Raw genomic sequence first — 25,656 nt, 5'->3', positions numbered from 1 at the left:
CCTTATCGTAAAATATTGTATTACACGTATGTAATAATAAATAATAGAAGATAACATATGACACTTGCGTCTATTCCAATCGTCCCCCTTACATTTCCCCCGGAAAAGCATCTACGCGACGACATTTGAAATCCATAATCAAATATTGTTTACGTGTTTTTGCGTAGTATTTACAATGAGATTGCCCGTGTTGACATTTCGAGGCCTGTCGGTTGATATATAGTTTGACACCGAGGTGAGACTCTCGCACTCTCCCCAGAGTGTTTTCCGACGTAGCTCGTAGTGTTAAGTTCATTCCATCAATCATCTCTCGTTCATAGCCACCTCAGTGGCGGAACGCTCATACGACAAACTACATCAGAAGAGACACATCAGACCGACCGGTAAGTAGATCAGATTAATTAACACACGTAAACCTTGCGAGGTGATTATCACTGTCTTACAGTCCACTGTTAGACATCGGTACAGTCATTTATATAGTGTCCGTCATACAACTTAAAATGTTCCATAGGTGTAGGCGCTATAAGACTATGCTTCGTTGGTCTAGTGGCTAACTTATAACAGTGATTACGTAGGTTCTTGACACTGATCAAAGGATATTGCGTTTTTCCTGCAGCTTTTACGATTTTCCATACAATCGAAATATGAAAATGGAGAGTGTACTGGTGTTGGCGCACATACGCTTCGGCACTATAATTAGTTCGATTTGTTATTGTTTTGATTCGCCGGAAAAATCCACTCACATATTTAGCCTGCACGATCAATCGGGGGTCTATGTGGGACTCAAAAGCGCCTAGTTTATTCGAACACCTACTAAAAAAAAAACAGCAGAACCCTCTATTTCTCTTGTGAGGGACGCTACGCTAGCTGATTTAAATTGGCTAAGAGGGTATCATTTATTTATTCTTTTTAATTTATTCCAGTTTCATCGTTTACATTGCTAATGAGTTTTATTATTTATCATGATATGACTAAATATATCGATAACTACATATTATGTGCGATATGCAAAAGAAACACATTAAAGAAAATATATATTTAACCTTTTTTTATTTGTACAGATGCTAAATTTTCATTGAAAAAGAAAGCATTAAATTCATTAGAACATTTTACAGCCCTTATGAAGTTTATATAAATATACATATAGCATATTATTTAAAATGAAAACACGATAGCTATACAGATAGCTTAAACGTAATGACTACATGTTAATTTTCGCAATATTCAAAATACATAGTTAGTGAATATTTTACTACTGAGATTAAAATAATGAATACATTTAAAACGATAAAGTTAAGATTCATGTCAGTAACATTTTAGTGTTTATTTTTGCTGACCTTACGACTATGCTGTGCATGAATTTCAAAAAGTCAAAATCTAACATTATCTTTACATTATATAATAACTTCGAATTGTTTGGTTAGCAAATTTGCTGATGTACTTAAATTGTTGACTCAGTCAGTTCGGTAGTCGGTATCCTTCAGTATCACAATCTGACGTGAGGATTAGAAGTTTATATATGAACAGTGATAAATTGATGTCCTCTCAACTGTGTCAATACTGGGTTCCGTTGACGCCGACAAGCGTCTTATTGTTTTCTTGTTAAATTTTATGGATATCATTGCAAAGATTGCAATATGTTAATTATATTGAAAATTATTTTATACGAATGAGCCAAATAAATAACTAAGCGTTTTAATTGTCTATGGTTATCTATGACATATTTATGATAAGACTTCGTTCGGCTAGAGCAGATGTCCTTATAACGTGAAATATGTATGTAGAGTACATAATCATTATAATATTAAATCTTTTTACAATTATTTCTTTCATAATTTTCATTTTAATAAACCCGTATTCCGTTTTGCCTTATTTCATGCGGTAACGTTTTGTCTATTTTTTTTGTTTTTAATAATAATAAATACTATAAATCACTTAATATCCCACAGAGTAATTCTGTATCTAGTCTATCAGATGCTCATGCCTTACGTTTTACTACATCAAAATTCTCTTATGCAATAGTATTATTTTTAATTACGTAACTCGTATCTATATCCATCAGGTGACAATCGAAAGTAAAATTTTTAGATGCAAAATAATAAAAGATGTGTTTGTTTACATATATAACTGTTGTTAACAGAATGTCATGCTCAATGCCACCGAAAATTTTCTTTTCTACTCCGATAATTAGCTTATGCAAATACATACAATTTGAAATAACCTTAAAATAAGCGTCTAACCTAACATAGCAACATAAGTTGACAAAACTCACCTCTATTTAATATGAACAAGAGGGATATATAAATGAATCAATGATCATAAAAAAAATTAATTCAGTCAAACAGCACTTAATCTTTGTAAAATTTACCGTTGTTTAAATTGGTTGGCAAACATCAATATACTTATTTTAGATTATTTTAATATTTTTAACATAACCGTTAACAATACTACAAAAAAATGTTTTGAGCTACGTATTTTATAAAGAAGTTCTTGAACTTTTTTTGTTTTGATTAAAATTACTTTACAATTTAAAGAATAATTATATGGTATAAAATATGTTCTAATATAATCTTATTAAAGAATAAAATTAATTAACATACATATTAATAAATGATAATAACGTACTATGTTTAAATTCAAGTTTGTATTTATTTTTCCACGTGATCTATCATTTCCTTATATTCTGATTATAACTTGTTTTAAAAGCAAACACGTTTTAAACCAATTTATTTTATTTAAGTTAAACAAAGTAATATGCGTTATACATGTAACAATCGATTGCTTTACTGCACAGGCATATTCCGTAAAATATAATTAAAATAAAAAAAGGAGGAACAAATTTTAAAAATTGTAAAATATGACACATTGTTTTGCCACGCATAACATAATTGTCATAACAATTAAAAAGTAGGTTATCGACTAAATTAAGCTTTTATTTGACTTTAAGTTTATAAAATCTATAAAAAGAGAAAAATTAGGCGATTATCTAGTCATGATTCATGTTGAAAAGTAAAATTAAAACATACATTTAAAATCAAATCATCCTGGAATCGACCCTTTAATTTTACTATAGTAATAAATAAAATTAGCTTTTTTTACTGATATGCACACGAATCAATTATTTGTAATTGAATTATGTATCTAAAATGAACACGATTAAATTCGTCATTTACCTGTACATTAAAACTTAAATTGGACCAGTTTTGTTTGTACCACTACGTGTCGAGTGTGGTGTGGCGACGATACAATATCATTTAGGTACGTTTGAAATAATTTTATTTATTTAAAGCGAAATATAACATCATGAATCAAATACATTGTGCTGTAGTGAGGACTGAGAAGAATACGATAAGATTGACGTTCATTCGAAATTAATTTTATTTATTGAGGGCGAAAATCCGTTAAATATTTATTTAAGATCAATATTCTACTTTTGACAACTATGACCGGAATGAGCAAAATTATTATAATCACGTGCGACTTCAAATAATGTTCTTGTTAATAGATTTTAGATTAAAAACCCACTATTTTTAAGTAATTAATAATTCTGTTAAATTAAACAAATAATTATTTGTCATTGATGAATGGTAATTTTTTTCCTAGACCCCACTCTTAGGAACCATTTCAAGGAACTATTATTATTATTTTACAATAAGGAATCGAAATATGTATATTAATTGAATTATAAATTTTGACACAAGCATCACTTCCTATATCGCAATGTCGGATGGCGCTAAAACTTTTATACTTACTTGAGGTCTAAGAATGTTGTGACTTGTGAGTGACACGGCAGCCGTTCTGGCGGCGAGCCGCCTGTAATTAATATTTTATGAATAAAAACCGTGTTTATGCTGAGTCCACGCCGCGTCACTGCTGCTGTGGTTCCACTATTTTCTGAAGGTATTCACCTAAGCACTGCGTCTTAATTTTTTTTATATTCTTAATATGTATAGTAATTTCTTTATTTTTTAAATACGCGATCATGGAATACATACTTGTTTTTCAAGACCTAGGTACCTATACAATTGTACAAACATAACAAGTTTAAAAAAAAAAACAATAATACCTACCTACTTATTTAAATTTATGATTTGCTACGAGACATTAAGGCAGTATACTCATAAGGTCGTTCCTACATTTTTCATAATTGTAAATATATGTATCTAAACTCAATAAAAGATGTGGCCGTCACGAGATATTCGGTAGATGTGAAACATGCAGATTGAAAGAATAAATACATATAGAGTAAAATAAAATAAATAAAAATATGGACTTCCGTAACTAATTAAGAAAATATGAAATTTTCGTGTACCAATGGAGTCTGGTCTGACCGTAGCGCGTATACTGTATACGCGCTACGCGTATGGTGAGAGCGACGGCGGCGGCGGCGGCGTCTTTAGTATATTACGACACGCCTATAAATTCACATTAAAATTATTTATTAATAAGACTTGTGTAGGTCGATTAAAATACTTATAAATAGATCCAAAACTCCAAACATCTCCTTACAGTCCATAGAACATTTGAAGTTTTCTTTAATAAAACACAAAGCAAAGCAAATTTCCATAACATCAATCACTTGGTAGTTTCAAAATTTCAGTTACAATTTGTAACTTACAAATATACCAATGTATTAAATATTATCACCTGTCGTACTTTAATTCAAGTCTGTTGTATAAAAGAACTCACTTGTATATAATATACATATTCATGTATGCATTTAAATTAACTAACACATAATGATCATTGATAAAACTTGTACAATTATTTAACATAGGTAAATGGATCTTTGTTTTGTGATAATGTTAATTAAATACAAAGGTAAACAACCTTTGCACCGAAAATTCAAACTATAATATTTTTATTTAAAAATGAAGTGATCAAATAACTTGTATAACTAATGGTATTGAATTTTAATCTAATTTTTGTGTTTACTCTATCAAATAATTTTAAATGTAGTTGTTATTTACCTGAGAATATTTAGCACAGTTAGGGACAACCAAAAGAAATAATATTTAACCTTTTTGTAAATTATTTGCTTTTAGGGTTCAGTGACCGAATAAAAAGGAGATACGATCATTCTTTCCTTCTTCCTCATACGAGATATCCGTCCATTTGTTTATAAACTTTTACTACCAATATCAGTATTATCCAATATAAGCGTAAATTCAAACGATTATCCACAAAGCATTTGTAATAAAAAATTATTTCATACAGAAAAAAATAGGGAAGCTGATTAAGGGCCACTTGATACAATTTTTTACCTTCGCCCATAACCACATGCATAAATATGTAGAATAATGCATCCTACCAAGTTTCAACGAAATTTTAAAATGATATTTAAGATCTTATGTAGCTTTACAACGTAAGGCATTAAGATCTTACAGTCGTATAAGGCTATTTTATCGACCTTCAATGCGGTAAGCATTCATCACATGTACCTATATATATTGTAATCCTTTATAATTGTCAGGTGCTAGCTCCTGTGAATATTGTACCGAACCTAAGGTGCGCGTATCCCTCTGGCACTTGATCGGGTTTTATATAATTATAGCGGTCACTACGCGTGTTAGTGCACTTCATTTGACATCAACCTTTACCTTGATGGACCGGTCTTAGGCCGGGACACACTCCTCGAGGCCGTATCAAGCTATATATCTCATACAGTTATACACTGTCTGTTCCGTTGCTAATCTATATCATTTCCTCATTTAACACAAAACCAGTACGTACTATTTACTATTTACGATAATATTAGTGTATTTTAATCTACTAAAAGCACTTGTAAGCAGTCACATAGAAATTATAATTTTCAAGACTTTAAAGAAGCCCTAAAGTAATTATAAAAATTGTGCTTATTATTTTTTTATGTTTTTAATTATACATACAATACGTTTTGTGATAATAATTGATAGTTAAAAAACAATAAATTAAACGTTCACAGATATAATAAACTTATCGATTTCCGACATCTTAAAGAAAAATTATATTTACATTATTTTCTCAATTTCATTATCGTAACTTATGGTGATAATAAATAATTCAAATAGTAATTAAAGTTAAAAAGTAATAAATTAAACGTTATATATGACTTAAAAATATCATCTCGATACGGAGTGGGACTAATGTATTAATTATGACTTCTCGTTACGAAATCATTCTGAGTTAATTTGGTTAACATTGGTTAATCTTCGTTTTGAAATACCAAATCAACTGTGAAGATATCAATAATTTTAAGTAATTAAAAATAAAAAGAACTATTGAAACTGATATAATTTAACATGTTCTTGTTTTTAATGTAATAAGTAATTGAACATTTACAATTATTGCTTACTAGTTAACAATAAATAATATCACTATAAAGTTACTAATTATACTAAGTATATAAGTAGTAGTTATTAATAGAGTTTTCTCAGGCATATAACTTTTTTTTTTGTTTTATCTCGTTGGAAAAACGTTTAACGCGTTTTCTCTGCATGAACAGGGGGGTATGTAGGTCTCGCTGGTGGCCAGGGCGTCTAGTGCGTCCTAGTAAACAGGTAACCTAATAAAAAACCAGCAGCACCCTCTCCGTCTCTTCGGGAGTCGTCACGGGATTGCTTTCGTATGCTACCGTGACGCACACCCTACATTAAACACAGGCTTCTAGTTTGTCAATCTAATCAAAGAAAAAATGTTCTCTTTAAAAATTGTATTAAGTATAAAATATTTTTGAAAACTGTGTCATAAGTGTATTATTATTTATTGTGTGTAATACATATTTTATATCATCATTAAATTACTTTGTTAATTTAATTCGTAACCGCGCTATTGCTTTACCTTTGAATTGATATCATAATGTCTATAAGGAATTTAAAATATGAAACTAAATATCTTGTTACGAGTAACGTATAGACATACCGACTGCATAAATTCACACAGTTTTGATTTTCTACTTATTGCATTTAATAAAGAAACTATCGAACTTTTTTCTTACTAGACAAATTACAGACATTTTTCCAATTTATTAATTTATCTATTTGTATATTATTGCGTTTTACGAATATCTATAAAAAAAAAAACAAAAAGTAGATATAACTTAAACAAAATCAAACCCTTTAAAGATTATATAGATAACGTTTATACATAAAACGTTTTTAGTTTTAAGATAAGTTCTAATATTTCTTATTTATACATGGACGCAGTATAATAATGTAATAACTAAAATGTGACAGGTTATATGGATATAACACGAAGATGATACCGTTCACTTCCTACACGTTGACGAAACATTTACGGAACTAGACAACAACCTTAGTACTATATAATTGAATAAACAATATCAGCCAAGGTGGGGCGAATACTAGTGTAATAGTGTATCGGGAGGTGCAAAGCCAAATGCGCGTGCTTTTTTACATCACATAACCGCGGGAACTCCTATCGACAACACGTCTAGATATACTGATGAAAATATTTCTTTTTTAAATATTTACTCAAAGAAATTATATATTTATATTAGGAGCCGAAAGTTTCGATGCTTGACCTGAGTTAAGTGTAGCCATAGATTATTATCACTCTATGCGGACTTTACGAACCCTAAGTGTCGTGAAATGTTTTTTTTCTGTGATATTTGACGGGAGTTTTCTATATTTGTTTGTGTATAAAATAAACTGGCTTGAAGTAACTTTATGAAACCCATAGTTTTGTGACAACCCTGTTTTGGACAATTCCCCGATACCTTATTTGCGGAGTTTCTATATAGGTAAGGTTTTTGAATCAATATTCTTAATTTATCAATATTTTTAATAACAGAGATATTTTACAAATATTACTTTAATGTTTTAGTAAATGAAATAAATGATCGGTTGTCAAACATTTTATATCTATTGATAAAATCAATAGGTATAAATGCAATACAATTTATTTTTATGAGTAAAGCTGTTCCTTTGCTAAACGATTTTTGTTTATATATAGTGTTATCTAGTGTTAGCGACGTCATTATATTTGCGTTTTTTTTTTAGTAAAATAGTGTTAGAATCAACCTATAAAAACAATTTAAGACAGGTTTTTAATTTGAAATATCCGGCTTGCAAATAGATTAAACTCATTATTTCAGAGCCTTTATCTGACAAAGGAGTTTTTATACCTACAAATTAATTGTTTTTGCGCTCTATCTGTTTTATTCGTAACATTCATATAGCTTATTTTATTTTGAACGTTGCAACTAAATTGTGAATAATTTTACGTACTAGTACTTATTTAATATTATAATTGATGAAATACCTACTTTCACGTTAATAAAGTTTTTGTTTAAATAAAATAGTCTCTTTAATATACTTCGTTGGCATTTAAAGCTGCAGATCCTTAGTCGTGCCTTCACGAAACTCTTAAAAGTAGCTCTGAGTTACAAACTTGTCAGTGTTGAACTTCCGTGCCTGTGAATGTACGTAAATATAATATAGTAAACATGTTAGTACGAATTCAAAACAATTAACGAAATGTAATGTTTCGTATTGCGTTTTTTTTATAGAGTGGATTTAGATTTAAATTAAAGATAATAATGAAGTTGTAAAAAGGTGGTATATACCTATTTATAAATTGATTGGTTTTAATATTGTAACTTTGTCAGCTCTTGGTAAGAAATGTATAAATGCTTTGTCGAATTCAAGTTAAAATGTCAGAAATGATCAATAAATGTTATTTATAGATAAAAATAAAGTTATTGAGTAAAACTTTTTGTTCTTATTAATTATTATTTATATCGACTGATAAAACCTGTCATAAATATTGTACGAAACCTAGAAACTAGCAAGTACTATTTATTTATATTTTTCTTAACGCGCCAGTCGAAAGGATGAATATTACTAATAACAAGGTTATACTTATTTCAATAACGTATACAATATATACATTATTTTTATCATATTATTTTACGAGAGCCCTTTTTAAATAATTATTTATTTGAAATAAAGTCAGTTTCATTTTATTTTATACCAATATAATTATAATTTTTAACAAAGACGCCTAGTTTAGATCACAACAATTATAAGATTAGCTCAGGTTAATTGAGTCTAGGTCAAAAGCGGATAATATGTTAGAGCAATAATATTACCAGCCATTCATGCGATTTTATATAACGCTTACCTATATAAATCTTACACAATTTGCTTGCAATATTACAAAACAACTATAATATACCGAAATGCGTAAATCGATTTATATTGTAATAAATATTCGTTTCTATTGCCAAAAAGATTTTTATTCGCCTAAAGTTAAGTTTATTGTGTTCTCTTAAATTACTAAGGTCGAATTGTATGAGCATTATTACTAGATAATTTGTTCATGTGTTTTCCCTCGGTAGACACCCTTACATCAATGTGTTATGTTTTCCAATCTCTAGGGCGAGCCAGTAACTAGCACAAGGGATACAACATCTCAGATTTTGTATGGTTGCCCACTCATTGAAATCTGCCTTCCAGGATTCCGTCTGGGTTTAAAGTATACTTAAGCATCATAGAAAAAGTATCAAGTGACAGAAACATATTAATTTTTAAAACAAAATTGAAAATATTTTCCTAGATATTATACAAATGTAATAAAACTCCTTCATTCACAAAAAAAACTTGATTTATTACATAAGGAAAATCTTACAAATATCAACATGGAAGACTTAATTAAATATACAAGTATATATTATATTGCTGCAAAATCAGGCAAATTGTGCATAGAATAAACGACACACATGTGGTCACACGACACAAAATTGATATACGGCTTTCAATAAATAATGCATAAGGGATATAACATCTTAGCTTTTAAGTTTGGTAGATTTGGTAGCATTGGTGATATGAAGAGTCAAAAATTAAAATCAAAATATTCTTTATTCAAGTAGCCTTTCTCAAGCACTTTTGAATAGTCATTTAACAAACTATTTAAAGTAAAGCTACCACCAGCTTGGCATGTAGATTCTACCAAGAAGAACCGGCAAGAAACTCAGTAGTTACTCTTTTTCAACATCTAAAAATACAGTCATGTTAGTTAAATACAATTATACATCTATGTTATGTCTCCTGCTTAGAAGTCAACAAGCATTAATACTTCTTAAAGTACTGAGCCGAGATGGCCCAGTGGTTAGAACGCGTGCATCTTAGCCGATGATTTCGGGTTCAAAACCAGACAGGCACCATTGAAATTTCATGTGCTTAATTTGTGTTTATAATTCATCTCGTGCTCTGCGGTGAAGGAAAACATCGTGAGGAAACCTGCATGTGTCTAATTTCAACGAAATTCAGCCACATGTGTATTCCGCCAACCCGCATTGGAGCAGCGTGGTGGAATATGCTCCAAACCTTCTCCTCAAAGGGAGAGGAGGCCTTTATCCCAGCAGTGGGACATTTACGGGCTGCTAATGTAAAGTACACTAATGGCCACTTATAATCAGATGGCTTATTTGCCCGCCCTTTAAATATATGTATGTGATGTATGTTATTATGCAAAGTTTCAAATAATATTCAACAGCTTTTTGCGTTATTTACTAGATCATGATATAATGACGTGTTCATTATTTGCATTGACATTTACACGTGTCGAACATTTTATAATGTTATAGCATAATCCGTTGCAGGCAAAGTTAAGACTTGTCTAGACTTGGTAATTTTCTTATTAAAAGTAGCTTAATCACATTTCGTACAGCCCATCGTGCGTGTGCAAAGTATTACAATTCCCAAAATTACAATACGTATTCCATGCATATTATAATTTATATCCTATTTTTAAATTTAAAAAGCGACAATTTCTATATCACGTCCATCATTTATTGCGTACAATCTGCAAAGGAGGATTCGTTACGATCGTTAAACAATACATCGAAGCCTAATTACAAAATTATTCAAGTGCTTAAAAGTGTAAAAAAAAAACAATGGTATAGTTGATTTTATTTTGAATTAATATTACTGCACATTTTTAAAACTGCCTCAAAATAAATTCATATTGTTTGTTACACATGGAAGCGGCATTTCAAATAAAATTAATGATCATTTGAGTTAGTGAATGAAGTATCTTGGAGTCGAATGTTTCCTTATAGGCATGAAACTTTGATTCTAGGTGTGCCGTCATCTTTCCCATTTCTTTTTTTTATTTAGCAGCAGACGACGTTTGCTTCTATTCTGGTATTTTGTTGTAAACAAGATATTTACTAACTATAATATATATGGAGTCGAGTAGCAGGCAAAATAAATTGTATTTATTTTAATTATATCACAATTTCTTAGAAATTTAATATTTTTACAATTTTCTATAAACATTATGTGCTGCGGTATACGTATAGATAAGCTGTGAGATACTGAGAATTCAAAAGATCATTTAGACCATAATTGTAATGAAAATGATAAATAATGATACTCGGAGGACAAGCTTAAAAATATAGAATATATTATTTTTTCAAATCTATTATGTATACGTAATTTAAAATATATATTAAACCTTATTATAAAATGTATTACAATCATCATCATTATGTACACAAATGATATAAATTATAAGTAACATTACAGCAGCTACCTGCCCTGCTACTTAAAAAATACTGTACCTGCCGTTTTACCCGCGCACGCGGATATAGTATCAAGCTCGGTTACGCTTTTCTTCTGGTCTGCAAATTACATTATTTCAGGCTAAAAGTTAGTATTGTTGAAAGAGTTATTATAATTGGTCTATTACTTTCAGTGTATCGATTACAAACAATGATCTTTCCACTTTATATCAAATTCCTTTATTCAATATAGAAACATTACACTTACTTGTTGAAAGTCAACGAAACTCAGCAAAATTAAAAAGGTTTTAAATAAATACAAAATTATTGGTAATATACATAGGTAATATACATAGGCTATATCTATCTTATAAGAGTAATCATCGTGTAAAAAGGTTAATGTCGGTAGACAGAATAAGTACAGTTTCTAAGAATTCTAAATACGACGTTGCACTTAATCAATAGTGGTTTGTTACTCATATATGAAACGACGCATATTGTTTTTAATATAACGGACCAATTTTAATTAAACTTAAAACATAAAAGATTATAAAGTAACGATTTTTTATGCTTTTTACTGTAAAATGCTACGTTTAAAATTTTTTTTTTATTGTTTATCATCCGTCTTTATTTAATATAAGCCATCGGTCTTATATGTATGTACGTAATTATATTAAATAGTAATAATAAAAAATATAAAATATCAATATATATTTTTTAATTTAAAGCGTTATTAATTAATTACTTTGTCCATATAAAGATTAATATTACTATTCAATGACGGATTTCAAGGAAAACAAGAAGATTTATTCAATTACAGTCGAACAAGTTCAACTTGGCTTATGTCAAAAATTTGTCAATTTTTTAATATTACTATAGTAGGCGAGAAAATTCTCGAGTAAACAACAACAATTGTTCGGGATGACGACCTAAATAATTTGATAAGACAAATTTAACGTACGAATATGCGTTAATAGGATGTATCGACAAAGGCTCCTGTCATTATCAACGTTACTGCTCTTGCGTGAGCCTCTGGAATTAGGCGTAATTAGGCAAGGGAACGGATGAGCTGACCCTGACGGGGACGAGCCTTGTTACGGCAAGCCACATGCTAAGACATTTTGTGTTCTGTCAGGATAATGGCATTACATTTAGAACCGCGTAAAATACTAAAGGCAGACACTCTGTCTGCCTTTTTTCTATCTTTCTTTGACGTGAATTCTTTATGTAACAAGAATACGTATCGAACTTACTTATAGTAAATAAAAAAGATTTTTCAATTTATTTATTTCAAATGAATTTATTTTTATATTAATTTTATTATTTTAATAAAATCTATACCGTTTTTAGGTTACTTAAACACCTTTAGTAAATATACCAATTTTAACCCTGACCTATGCACACACCTCAAACCACGGCGACTAATAAATAACAATGTCAGCCTCGCGTTACGCCACATTCGCGTGTACAAAATAAGGTAAAATAAAATAATCCCTTCATTACGATATGTGCTCTACCTTTTTATATATGTACTTATTATTTAATTATAGCCGACTTCTCGGTATCTAGTCATTTTTTTTCCATTACCTTTAAAATATATTTAGTTTTTTCAATAATTTCAAAAATTTATTTGTATACTATTTAAAACCAGTTATTAAACTCGAAAAAATAATCAATTAGATATCGGACTTAGGATACAAGGAGAACGTAAAATAATAACGTCCCCTTATCGGAATAACGAACCTTTAAAACTATATATCGTTGTGTAGAAACACAGGTGTATTCCTCGCTATACCAAATTCTGACACGTCAAGATCTGGATCTGGAAATCATGTTCATTACTAATAACTATACATGCTTTTAAAAGTTGTAACACTGCCAACTTTGTCATTCCGCGCTACGATTGAGAATTCCTTGACGGAAAATTATTTTTTTCCTAAATCCAACCCAACGGGATCTAAGTTGCAAGCATGCCACTTAGCCAGAATGAGACGTTTCAAATATTTATAAAGATTGCAGCTCTCGACTTTCATATGACCCCATACAAAGTTATTTTAAAACATTTGCAATCTAAAATAATATTTACACGCGTCACAAATAAAATGTCTGTCGAAGTCTGCCAAAAGTGCCAAAAATATCAGGATACATATATCGTTACCAAAGATCAAAGTTGAATTACTTAGCAAAAGAAAAACGTTTTATAAATATATCCTGAATGTATGGATTTCAATAACTCTATAAATGCACTTAGCGTAATAAAAAAACGGCAAACAGCTTTAATACAACTTTTATTTTATTGATTCTTTATTTAGAACTTTTTGCGCTCCATCTTATGGTTTACTTGTACATCCGATAAACACGCAGTGTGAATTTGAATTTTGTTTATCTTGGTTTTGTGGTTGGAAATACCACAATATTTTTAGCGTACCTAGAACACATCTTGGTGAAACTAAAAAGGACGTCAGAAGCTCCTAGGTATTCTCATGTATCTGTGGAAAATATATTTTGTTGCAAAAGTTTTATAAAATAAATATCGTCAAGTTTTAAATAAACGATATTTTGCAACTTTAATTATATGAATGCATAGATGCAGTTTAGCGCACTCTAAATTAATGTTCAAGATTCGATATACAATTGTCTATCTCAATTATACGAAGGGGATCTCAGTAAATTGGTTCAACGACTTGCACTGCTCCTACGCATCAATGCGAATATCGGAGCGTGTTACGATGATTTATTAATGCAAGGCGATCTAACGGCGGACATCCGCAAATGACTCAAAACTACTACATACTACTACTAAGCCTATTATACAATTCTTTTGAGGAGTCAGTACTTATAGCCTCGAATTTAAAACGAAGGTTAAATTTTTACTGATAAATTGACTCCTTCGTTGTGTGGTCTGGTAATCGCCAATACTTTCTATTGCTGAGTTTCAGTTTGAGGATGGAATCAGGACAAGGAGTACTTCATCTTAGATCACAAAGTTGACAGCGCATTCATATAAATAATTTGTTTATACTGTTTACAACAAATTGACGAAAGTAAATATTTTCCATTGGGTGACCTATTTTCCTACTGCAATAAAAAAGCAACTAACCCAACTTGTTTGTCCGTGTTTCGTGGTATAAATTAATCTATCTAAATATTTAATTATTGTATAAATTATCTTTTTTATTTCAATGAAAACTGGCTTGTTTAAATATAAACGAAAATTCAAAGATTAAATATCGAAAGCTATACGAGATAACAAATACAAGGTGTCGAGTACACCTTGTGTTTATAATCATTAGATACAAGGATTTATTTACTTTTATATAAATAAAAATACTATTGAAAATATAACATTCATTTCATTAGGTAATTTAAATCGACCTATTTGTATAAGATTATAGTTGATAAGACTAATTTAGTATAATTCAGATTAATTCAAGTTAATAGGCATGCTATGTTTCGTATTTTAATGCATTATTCTATGATACAATGCCAAGGATCTATTGTATCGTTCTTACTCAACATCACGGTTTGTCAGCCTCCTTTAATGAGGCAAACAATTTTATACTGCGAGAGAAAAATGTCTATTTAGTATTTCACTAATATTATTTGTAAATTTAATTAAGGCTGATATTTGAATTATATATTTCACTCTGGTTCTAATTTATCAGATACTTATTATATTATTTATTGAAAACACTATATCATTTAAAATTCAAAATTATGTCTATGTTGATTTTAAACGAAGGAAGTGCTCTTAAAATAAAGACAGATACGAACCAACATTACAACAAGATTGCTAGACAAGATTGTGGTCCAGTTACATAGAAATTTGTCTCACGCTCCTCATAAACATATCCTGTGTTATTTGTTATTGTTACTCACGCGGAAGAACGTAGTAAAAATGCACTTAAGGACGAATAAGTAGATATAGCGATACATGCGATCCTGTTAGTACTAATTTACAGTGAATATTGTTTACGCTAATAGTTACCTAGGCGAAGATTTATACATGATACGAGGAACACAGATATAGGTATACCTATGTGTTGTATATTTTGTATTTAAAGTCCTTTTACAGATTAATAACGTCTTAACTTAACTTTATAAAAGTGTGACGAACGTCAATTCGACTCAATTTAATTTCAGTTATACATTACAACATATGTATTAAGTTTTTTAAATTCATCATATATGAAAACTATGGTCATATTATTGTAATCGAAACGTGGCTTGCAACACGTAATCACTACTTATATAACCTTTTTTGAAGATTTTGTAGATTTTCTGATTTTGTAATAGTTTATCCTTTTCGTTCTATTTTGTAAATAGGTATATCTAAGATTCCATTTACTGAAATATAAATCCTTAGCGGTTACATTCACTTGGAATTGATTAAGAACCAATTAATTATTATTATTGTTCATTTATTATTTCAAGGTTCATAGAAATTTTTAATTATTGTAAATAGGATACGAAAGTAATATCAGTTTCATCTTTAATGCATATTTTTTGAGAAAATCAAGGGCATCCTTGTCAAGTGACGATAAAGTTGGTCTATAATTGTTGAACAACAATAAAATTAATGATCTAAATTGTATTTTCAGAATATTTTAATTCAAAAGACTATTAAAGTCTACGAAGAATTTTATTAATTTAAATATCTAGATCCATTACAATATCATTGTATAATTACGTGCACGAAATGTTGTGATTACATCCATTCATAATTTACTATTTTTTTAAAGAACGATAATAATAAAATAAAAGTACACGAAGAAAGTATTAATTGTTTTAATATGCATTTATGTAATAATCAATTTTTTTTTCTTAAATAAGTAATTGATAACTTTTCTTACTCAAAAACCAACGTTTACGTGATTAATATCTTGTATAATATATTACGGCAACTTTTAAAGTCGTGCTTATAAATTTGAAGTAAATATACTTAAAGTTATTACATTTTCAATTCGTACTACCAATGTTAACTGATGCAACATCATACATTCGTCATTGTTTATTTTTACTTCAGTGTCATTTGTTTTTACATGTATCTTTATTAAACTATAAATATGATCTTTTTACAAGAATCTCGAACGGGCTGTATAGGGAAAAGTACTACATTTCGTCAGATATTATCCGCGCCAAACTAGATCTGCCCGGTTGCTTGCCATGCGGTGATGGCTGTTTCCCGCCCATTGTTAGCACGTAATTATTAATCGGTGGTTTGTGCCTATTCATTTAACCTCCATCTTTTCATATGATGACGAATAGTGAAAACTGAAATGGCTGCCTTGTTCAATAGATATAATCAATTTATTTAATTACATGCTTGTTTTTATTGACATTTTCTATTCCAATAGAAAATGTCTATATTTCGAGAGTAAAAATTCAAAGCAGTTAACATACTTTCTTTTGATTATATGACTGTCAAGATTTATATTAATATCCTTTTCAAAGCCTTTCTATTTATCGATTACTTTACAAGTGTCAACGCTGCACTATTATACTGATCACATTTATCACTGGATTAAATATTAATAATTAAACTTCCATGCTCTTTAACAACTCATTTTAACCGATTTCAAAAAAAGAAGGTATGTCCGCAAATCTTAAAAAAATATATATTTTTAATTCACTAGCTGTTTCTAATTTTCGAGTTGGTTTATTTTTTTAAAAATTATTTTTATATATGAAAACAATTTTAACATGTAAATCATTCGTACAAAACGTTAGGGCGATTTAAAAGACTAGTAATGCCATCTATACAATTTCATGAAAATAAAACTAATAACTGACATAAATTACGTTAATTATTTTAGACAACAAGTCTTATACTATATTTTTTAAGAAGTTTTTTACTTATTTCATATTATAATTTCGTTTCACTTCTATTACTTGTAAAGACTTGAAAGTGATCCGTTATAATTAAGGATGACTTGGTTGAGTTTTTTTAGATTACGTGTAAAATTAAAACTGAGAATTTTATTTCTAACTATACATTTATAAAGGTCTTTAGTTTCTACCAAATGTGGTTTAAAATATGTATTGGAAAATGAAGATACTCAAGACATGTATATATATTCACAACTCAGCATTTTGGATAGCTAGTTTTTTATTTTTGGTTTTATGAGCGACTTTGCTCATAATATATTCAATGTTAATGCTATAAAATGTGATGACTGATGTTTTCATATTTAGAACTCTTACATACACCGTTTTGATGTGCATAAACTATGCTGGAAGTTATGTCCAGGTTATTTTCTCTTTATTGAAATTTAAGGACTAGGTACATATGATCCCGCCCGTGAAAATATCTAAAATGGCGTAGATGTTTATATTTCTTCATATGCTCATTCATTGATTAAGTAGAATATTAACGGAGGGATTTGTTTAAAATCAAAGCTTTTAACAAAACAACCAAAATACTCTGCTATAATCTAAATTAGAAATGATGTCCTTTAAATATAAGTATCGATGTTTTCAGCTTTAGGTTGGCGTTGATACTTAGCTTGTTTTGCTTACATCGAAAAAAACCTATGAAAACTATACATTGTTATAATAAATCTACGCAGACTTATATTGTACCTTAAAAAACTTGAGGTGCAATTTTTCATCGATACAAAAATATTCTGTTAAAATTTATTGATCTTAACGTTTATATGTATTCTATTAATTTATGTTCACATTGAAAAAGTATAAGGTCCATTGTAATTGAACTCATAACAAGTATTTCACCAACAAATGTCGTAGAATCTTTAGGGATACAAGCGTTACTTATTTCTAACAAAGATTTGTTTTTGTGTATAACGAAGTAGTATTACTATGATTTATGCAAAGTTCTAAATAATATATACAATTTAATTTTTAGAAGTATATTTCTAAAAATATACTCTACTCTAGTATATACCCCCCAGTAGAGATAAGTTGTATGCCCCATATTTCTATCGATTTATTTCCATATGATTTTTAATATGTATTTTAATATCCTAAATATTTGGAGCTACAAAGTAATACGATACAGATATTTTCATGTTTGTTTCAAATATGTTTCAAAAAACAAGACAGACCAACGAAAGTGACATTCGCTGATACTAACTTTAATAATTTACTAATTACATATATAATCGAAATCGCCACTTTCTTTATTTATCTTTTTTGGACGGAATTGATCCAGTTTTTTGTGCACATTTATGACGCAGTACCTTTCTAATTACATACGTCTCGTACTTTTATAACAAGAACGACGATTTGATGGATGTTTACGGAGGTATTTGATATATGTAAAAATCAAATAAAATAAAAATTATTTCAATTTTACATTCTAATTGAAAATTATCTCTCTATGAAATAAGTTTTTATTTTAGTGAACAAGAAGACAAATGTTCGAAGTCTTTTTTAATTTTATATGTGCACTAAAGGTTTATGACTTTTCAAAAAAATCGCGGCTCTAAAAGTATACTGAATTTTTTTATAACAATTTATTTAAAATATAAACATACTACTTATATGTATGTTGTTTATATAAATATATCTTTTTATTCTTACATCAATGAAATATATATTGACAGACGAGCCGTGTGCCGTTGGAAGAAAATCCACAATCACTGAGGGAGTTTTAGTCCGCGACACCGCCGGCATACACCGCAGACCGCCCGCATAGGATGATAGAAACTGACCCTGGGCCTAAGAAACCTCACAGTGAGTATTAATCTTCTATATTCATGATGTGTCAGAATATAAATTACAAAAATATACGTCTTATAATTCAACTAAGATATAATTAATGTATCAATGATTTGTAGATAAATAGATACTATGTGTTTTTATATATTATGAGCTAATTTGTGAGGTTGTTTTATGTTAATAATAAATAAAAAATAGAATGTTTTCTATCAGAAACACTGTTTTTAAAATAATTTGTAATGATTACTGTAGTATATGACCATATTAGATAACCAAAAAGGGGACCAATTTTAATAGCATAGAATCAGAATTGTTAACATAGAATAATATGCTACTTAGATTTATATATACGAAATATATTAAGATAATAATAATATAATATAAAATTGATTTATTTAAATACTAGAAAAATTAAAATAGATAGAATATTTATTTAAATAAGAATTATTAACATTGAGGCCCTAATTATATACAAATAAAAATTACAAATAGTTACTGTACAAAACATGACCAAGCGATATAGCAATACCCCGTTGAGTAGAGTTAAATAAATTTTCTGTAAATTTTAATTTTATGATATGTTTTAATACTTTATAATAGATAAAACACTTTTTACATTTAAATAAGTCGCAACTCTATTTTATTGCTATTTTGTATTAACTTTTGACTTGACTACCCACCCAGAGGCTAAAAGGATAGCCCAGTGGATAGAATACATAAAACTAACCGAGGATAGCGGGTTTCGAACCGGGACAACTAAATTTTGGTGTACTTTTTTATAATGCATTTCATACTTGAAGGAAGTTATTGTAAGTAACTCTGCATTGTGTCAGATGTCATTACACCACGTTTCTATCCACCAATCCGCACTGGGTGCTCGGTGCCCGGTAAGCAGCCCGGTGGAGTATGCTCTAGCATTTTTCTCAAAAAATAGAGAAAGCTGTGGTCGAGCACTGGGTTTGCTTTTTTCTTATATACTAAATATGAAATGTAAATTCGAATTATAATTCAATTTGTATTTGTTTCAGATTGTGATGTAAAAACTGAACACCAAATAAACGGACCAAGTTCCAAAAATATTGATCTTGGTAAGTTAACTAAATAATGTTAAGAAGTACAACACTAATAATAACGCTTTATCATTCATCAATCAATAAACCACAATTAAAGAATAAATTTTAAGCTATACAAAAATTACTTTTTAAATTTAAATCGAGCCGAGATGGTCCAGTGGTTAGAACGCGTGCATCTTAACCGATGATTTCGAGTTCAAACCCAAGCAGGCACCACTGAATTTTCATGTGCTTAATTTGTGTTTATAATTCATCTCGTGCTCGGAAAACATCGTGAGGAAACCTGCATGTCGAATTTCAACGAAATTCTGCCACATGTGTATTCCACCAACCCGCATTGGAGCAGCATGTTGGAATATGCTCCAAACCTTCTCCTCAGAGGGAGACTAGGCCTTAGCCTAGGAATGGGAAATTTACAGGCTGTTAATGTAATGTAATGTAAAAAATTTAAATCAGTACTTACGGAGATTATGTTTGAAACATCACATAAGAAGAACAAACTGGCAAAAAACAGTCAACAGATCGTTTAATTTTATACTGAATATATTATAACACTAACTGATGTCTCAGTATTGAAAGAGGTCGAACCCTTTATTATCCATGAGATACGGGTCGAAATTAGAGACAAGTCTCTTTTGCCAGTTTTTATATAATTTAGTATCTAAATATCGATTAATAATATATTTAATACTTGCGAGGTATTTTCGTTACGTTGACTCTACATAGCATATTTTCAATTAAGTAATGGTTAAAGAATATTTATTTTTAAACGAATTACATTATTTTATTGTGAACCCCAGATTATAATAAATAAATTATTTTTGTTCATTTGTCAGGCGTCGTGCCATCGCTGAAAACACCGGCAAAGCTCGACCCAGAAAAGTGCCCGAACTCGGAAAAAGCTGACTTCGAACGGGCAATCGAACTCACTGGTAAGTAAAACATAATAAATTATTTGAAAAATGTGTTTTTTTTACAACACTGAGCTGTGACACGAGATATAACAGACATTTTTTTTAAGTAACAAAGTGTCACTTTTTTAAAACAATACAAGTAGTAACACAAAACTGCTATTCGTCATTTTGTTCGAGTTGCCACTTGACCCATAATTTTAATCGCCTTTTCAAATTAAATTACAAACGTGGTGTGTGTAATAGGATCTTCGACGTAGCTTTTGTAAATAGAGTAGTAATTTGAACGAAGAAACAGTAATGAGTCGATTTATGAATGAAGATCGTCCGTGCAGCATATTTTCATAGCGTGGTATCTCGCAGTAAACACGCTACTGCTTCTGGGAAGTTTGTCGTATGACAAACAGATTTGTTTACGTTCGTACAGGATATGCGGCTGTGGCAGCTAAAATGTGAATATGATATGAAAAAAAAATATTGCTCTTTAATATAACACCTTCTTTGTAAAATAAAGAAAGTATTTTAGATACGATTTAGCATTCCGCTTCCTCAGTTCGGTCTAGCCTTAGCTTACATTAAAAAGATTTCCTGTATGCTTGCCTAATGATTGCCGAACTGCTTAAGAAAGATTTACGAAAACCTATATATTTGTATAAGTATATAAAAACGTAATACCATTTTCTGATTAATCACGAAATCACAGAATCTATAAAACCTACAAAATTTAAATGTGGCAGGTAGGTTCCTAAGAGGGGGGGGGATAGACATCCGCTGAGAACGGATTTTACGAAACTCTACCCCTAAGGGAGTAAAACGGGGTTAAATTTCACGCGGGTAAAGCCGCAGGTTCGGCTAGTTACTTATAAAAGAAGTGCCTTATAAATGCACATTCCTGTTTTACTTAGCTCGCATTAAAATACAGCATGATACATACTGAAATATTAATATTACTAATATGCCTATATATGCCTATGTTACTTTTGAATGAACGTTTTCCAATGGTGAAAGAACTATTAAAAACTGGTCAAAGGTTAATATTTTTTTGATCACAAACTAAATTTTCCTCTTTATAAATATAAGTATAGTTAATCCAATAAAAAATCCTAAAGCTGCGTATTCCCGTCGGTGTCTGATTGCAGTATTTTGTAATTATTATTAGTGAAATAAACTATGTAATTTATTTTATTTTCAGGCTATGGACGCTTTCACTACTTGTTGCTTGCCGTGTGCGGTCTCGTCAGCACTTCAGAGGAGATGGACGTCATCTCCATGTCCTTTATCCTACCTTCTGCGCAGTGCGACTTAGATCTTACCACACAGACCAAAGTATATAATAAAACAAATATGTATCTAGCTACTAACATTTTTATTTTCTCAAACTGACTTGACATAATTCATTTTTTAAAACAATAGATAAAAATTATACATAACACAATACCAACACTCAAATTGCGTCACGGTTATTGATCTTGTCTATAAAATTATATACAATAATATATATGATACAGTGATGACACAAACATTTCACACAGTGCGAATTTTAAGAATATAATATATACACACAAGTTCAAGTCGAGGAGGAAAATTTCATGCTGTCAAACATTTCGCATCAATATTTGTTTATCCTTATTTATTTATCAATAATAGGTTATTCCCATTTTTTTGTAAAAGTCATCTTAGCTTAGAATCTTAGATTACTGTTTATGTTTGTCAATACACTAGAGCGAAAACCGATTAGTTTCATTGTATTTCGTTATTTCAAGATTCATATTGTAGGTATCAGATATCATGTAATACCTATTCAGACATAACAAAATTCTGCTATTTATCTATTTATAAATCTTACGGCTGTAAAAATAGGAAAATCTCCTTTTTTGTTGTAGTTCTTAAAATTGTACTTTCTTACAGGGATGGCTCAACAGCATAATCTTTATCGGGATGATGGTGGGCGCATACGCGTGGGGCTCGGTAGCGGACTCGTTGGGACGCAAACGCGTTTTAATCGCCATTTCCATCATCAACGCACTGGCCATAGTCGCGTCCTCATTCAGTCAAAACTATGAACTCTTTATGTTTTTCCGTTTTATGAATGGCGCCGCGTAAGTATTCATGCAATAGACATGACTTTCTAGATTATTCGAAATGTATATTTTTCGTAACATGACCCTTACAATAATTTCTTCTACAGTTTGGGAGGTTCAGGTCCAGTTATCTGGTCCTACTTTGCAGAGTTTCAGCCAAAAAAGAAACGAGGTGCGATGTTGAGTTTCATGGCAGCTTTTTGGACTCTGGGAAATTTGTTTGTAGCTGGCCTCGCTTGGGTCATTATTCCAAGTGGTATGTATTTATACCTATAATAAATATTAATTATTATTAAAATATTCTCTAAATAACTCCTAATATTTGTCGTTACAGAGATCGGGGGCGTGACAGGTGGTTTCGTCTACAATTCTTGGCGTATCTTCCTACTGGTCATGTCACTTCCTTCCTTTTTGGTAGCTGCTTTGTTGTTTCTTCTACCAGAGTCCCCAAAGTTCCTCATATCAACTGGACGTCACGAAGAAGCCTTAGAAGTATTTCGTGGTATTTACATGATGAATACCGGCCGGGATAAAGATCAATACCCAGTCAAACAAATTTTGGTAGACGAACCTTTACACACCAAACCAGAGAAACAAATTGAAGCGAAAGAGCCTAAGTCCAAAATGAGAAGAATGATGAGTGATATCGTGGAACACAGTAAACAGCTGTTCGTTCCACCAATACTGAAATTTACTACGATCTCTATAACAATAAACTTTACATTCCATATAGGGTAGGTCTAAGGTATTTTTTTATTTATATGAAGACAAAACTCACATCGCATACTACTAAATCGCCTATACTTAGACAATTAAAATTATTATTATGAAATATCTGAGAATATATCGAGATATGTCATATATTATCATAATTTAAATATTTCAGTTACTACGGTCTCATGATGTGGTTCCCTGAAATGTTCAACCGTTTTGACGAGTGGTCGCGGACGCACGACAACGCTGAAGCGGATATCTGCCAAGTGACGGCCTACGTCACTCAGTTCGGCACGCACTCGGCGGAGGCGCGCTGTGACTCGCACATACACTCGGATGTCTTTATGGAGTCACTTATTACTGTGGCTGCTGCCATTCCATCAAACATATTCGCGGTACTTGGGATGGACAGGCTGGGCAGAAAATTCTTCTTAGGTGAATTCTTAACTCTATTAAAATATAGTTTTAAAGAACATTAACAACATGGCTGGAACTAGATAATCTACTACTCTACTACTAATATATAACTTATCCTCTATTATGATGATCATAACAATGTTTTTAAAAAGTGGAATTTACAAGCAAATTCCGCACTGTTAACTAATTTAAGACACCTGAGACCTTATTAGAAAAAATAGTATGCGATCCAGACTTTTATTTCATTGAAAGGGACCACCTATATGATTTAATCTAGTATTATATAAATATAATCAATTTTAGTGTTCGCAACATTTTCGGCGGGTCTCTGCTCGGCGGCAATGTACTTTGTGTACAACAAGACTAATAACCTTATCGTGAGCGCCATCTTCAGCTCCGTCATCTCTTGTGGAAACGCCTCCCTTGACTGCCTCATCACTGAAGTCTTCCCTACCAACTTACGGTATTTATTGCTTTAATAATTAAATAAATGAGTACTAATGTAAGCATGTATATTTTTATTAAAGATCTTAAGTACCAATTTCTTCAATCTTTGACTATAAAAATGAACACTAATTCAAAAAAATTACAATTCTAGTGCAACGGGAGTAGCTGTATCTATGGTAGCAGCCCGTCTCGGTGGTATCATCGGCAACGTAGTCATCGCTGCGCTGCTGGACCAGTACTGCCCCGCACCGACGTTCATCGTCGCCGTGCTGCTCGCCGGCGGCGGCCTGATGTGTCTCTTCTTACCCAACACTACGAGACAAGCTTTGCAATAACCAAAATAAATACGCAAAAAAATTGCATCACATACACTGTTCCCGCCAAATACAGATAAAGAATATTTTAAAAAAGTACCATGTTATTTTTATAGATTTAAAAAAAAACATTTCACGGATATTTTATTAAGCAGTTTTTTTACTCCGAGCCTCGATAACTGTGAATACAGTTTTTGCCTTGTATAATTGATGTAGATAGTTTCTTATAAATATTGTAATATATCCTTAAAGATGTAATCATAATAAATCTACTTTTTTTAAATGGTCCTTTTAAAAATAATAAGACTATAAAAAGGTTGTCATATCGTATTAAGAAATTGCGTATTTTATTGAAAGTATTGTAGGCTAAGTTATCGTCAATTTAATTTATAACCATTATTAGCAATTGTATTAACATGTTACGAATTTATAAATAAAAAGAAAGTTAGAATATCTTAAATGTTAATTTAGTCGAATAATCACTTACTAGTAAATATGTAGACTTTACTAGTA

The 25,656-nt window shown here is 30.4% G+C and overlaps 1 protein-coding gene across 2 annotated transcripts; it reads left to right on the top strand.

The window, feature by feature from the left end:
* The first annotated feature begins 241 nt into the window (after window positions 1-241).
* Window positions 242-25,603, top strand: LOC125067620 (synaptic vesicle glycoprotein 2B-like). 2 transcript variants are annotated; one of them, XM_047676294.1, is made up of 11 exons: window positions 242-383; window positions 19,072-19,201; window positions 20,215-20,274; window positions 21,096-21,191; window positions 22,363-22,496; window positions 23,079-23,269; window positions 23,359-23,507; window positions 23,586-23,985; window positions 24,138-24,400; window positions 24,686-24,845; window positions 24,981-25,603. In XM_047676294.1, exons 2-11 carry the CDS (start codon window positions 19,165-19,167, stop codon window positions 25,162-25,164), a joined length of 1,674 nt encoding a protein of 557 aa, XP_047532250.1. In that variant the 5' UTR covers window positions 242-383; window positions 19,072-19,164; the 3' UTR covers window positions 25,165-25,603. The 2 variants fall into 2 exon arrangements, with proteins under 2 accessions (XP_047532250.1, XP_047532251.1); XM_047676295.1 differs by lacking the exon at window positions 242-383 and adding an exon at window positions 7,495-7,741.
* Window positions 25,604-25,656: the final 53 nt, after the last annotated feature.

This window comes from Vanessa atalanta, chromosome 12 (assembly GCF_905147765.1).
Source record: "Vanessa atalanta chromosome 12, ilVanAtal1.2, whole genome shotgun sequence".
Taxonomy (NCBI): domain Eukaryota; kingdom Metazoa; phylum Arthropoda; class Insecta; order Lepidoptera; family Nymphalidae; genus Vanessa; species Vanessa atalanta.
The sequence above is the reverse complement of the archived record's forward strand: the minus strand, read 5'-3'. Positions and strand labels throughout refer to the sequence as shown.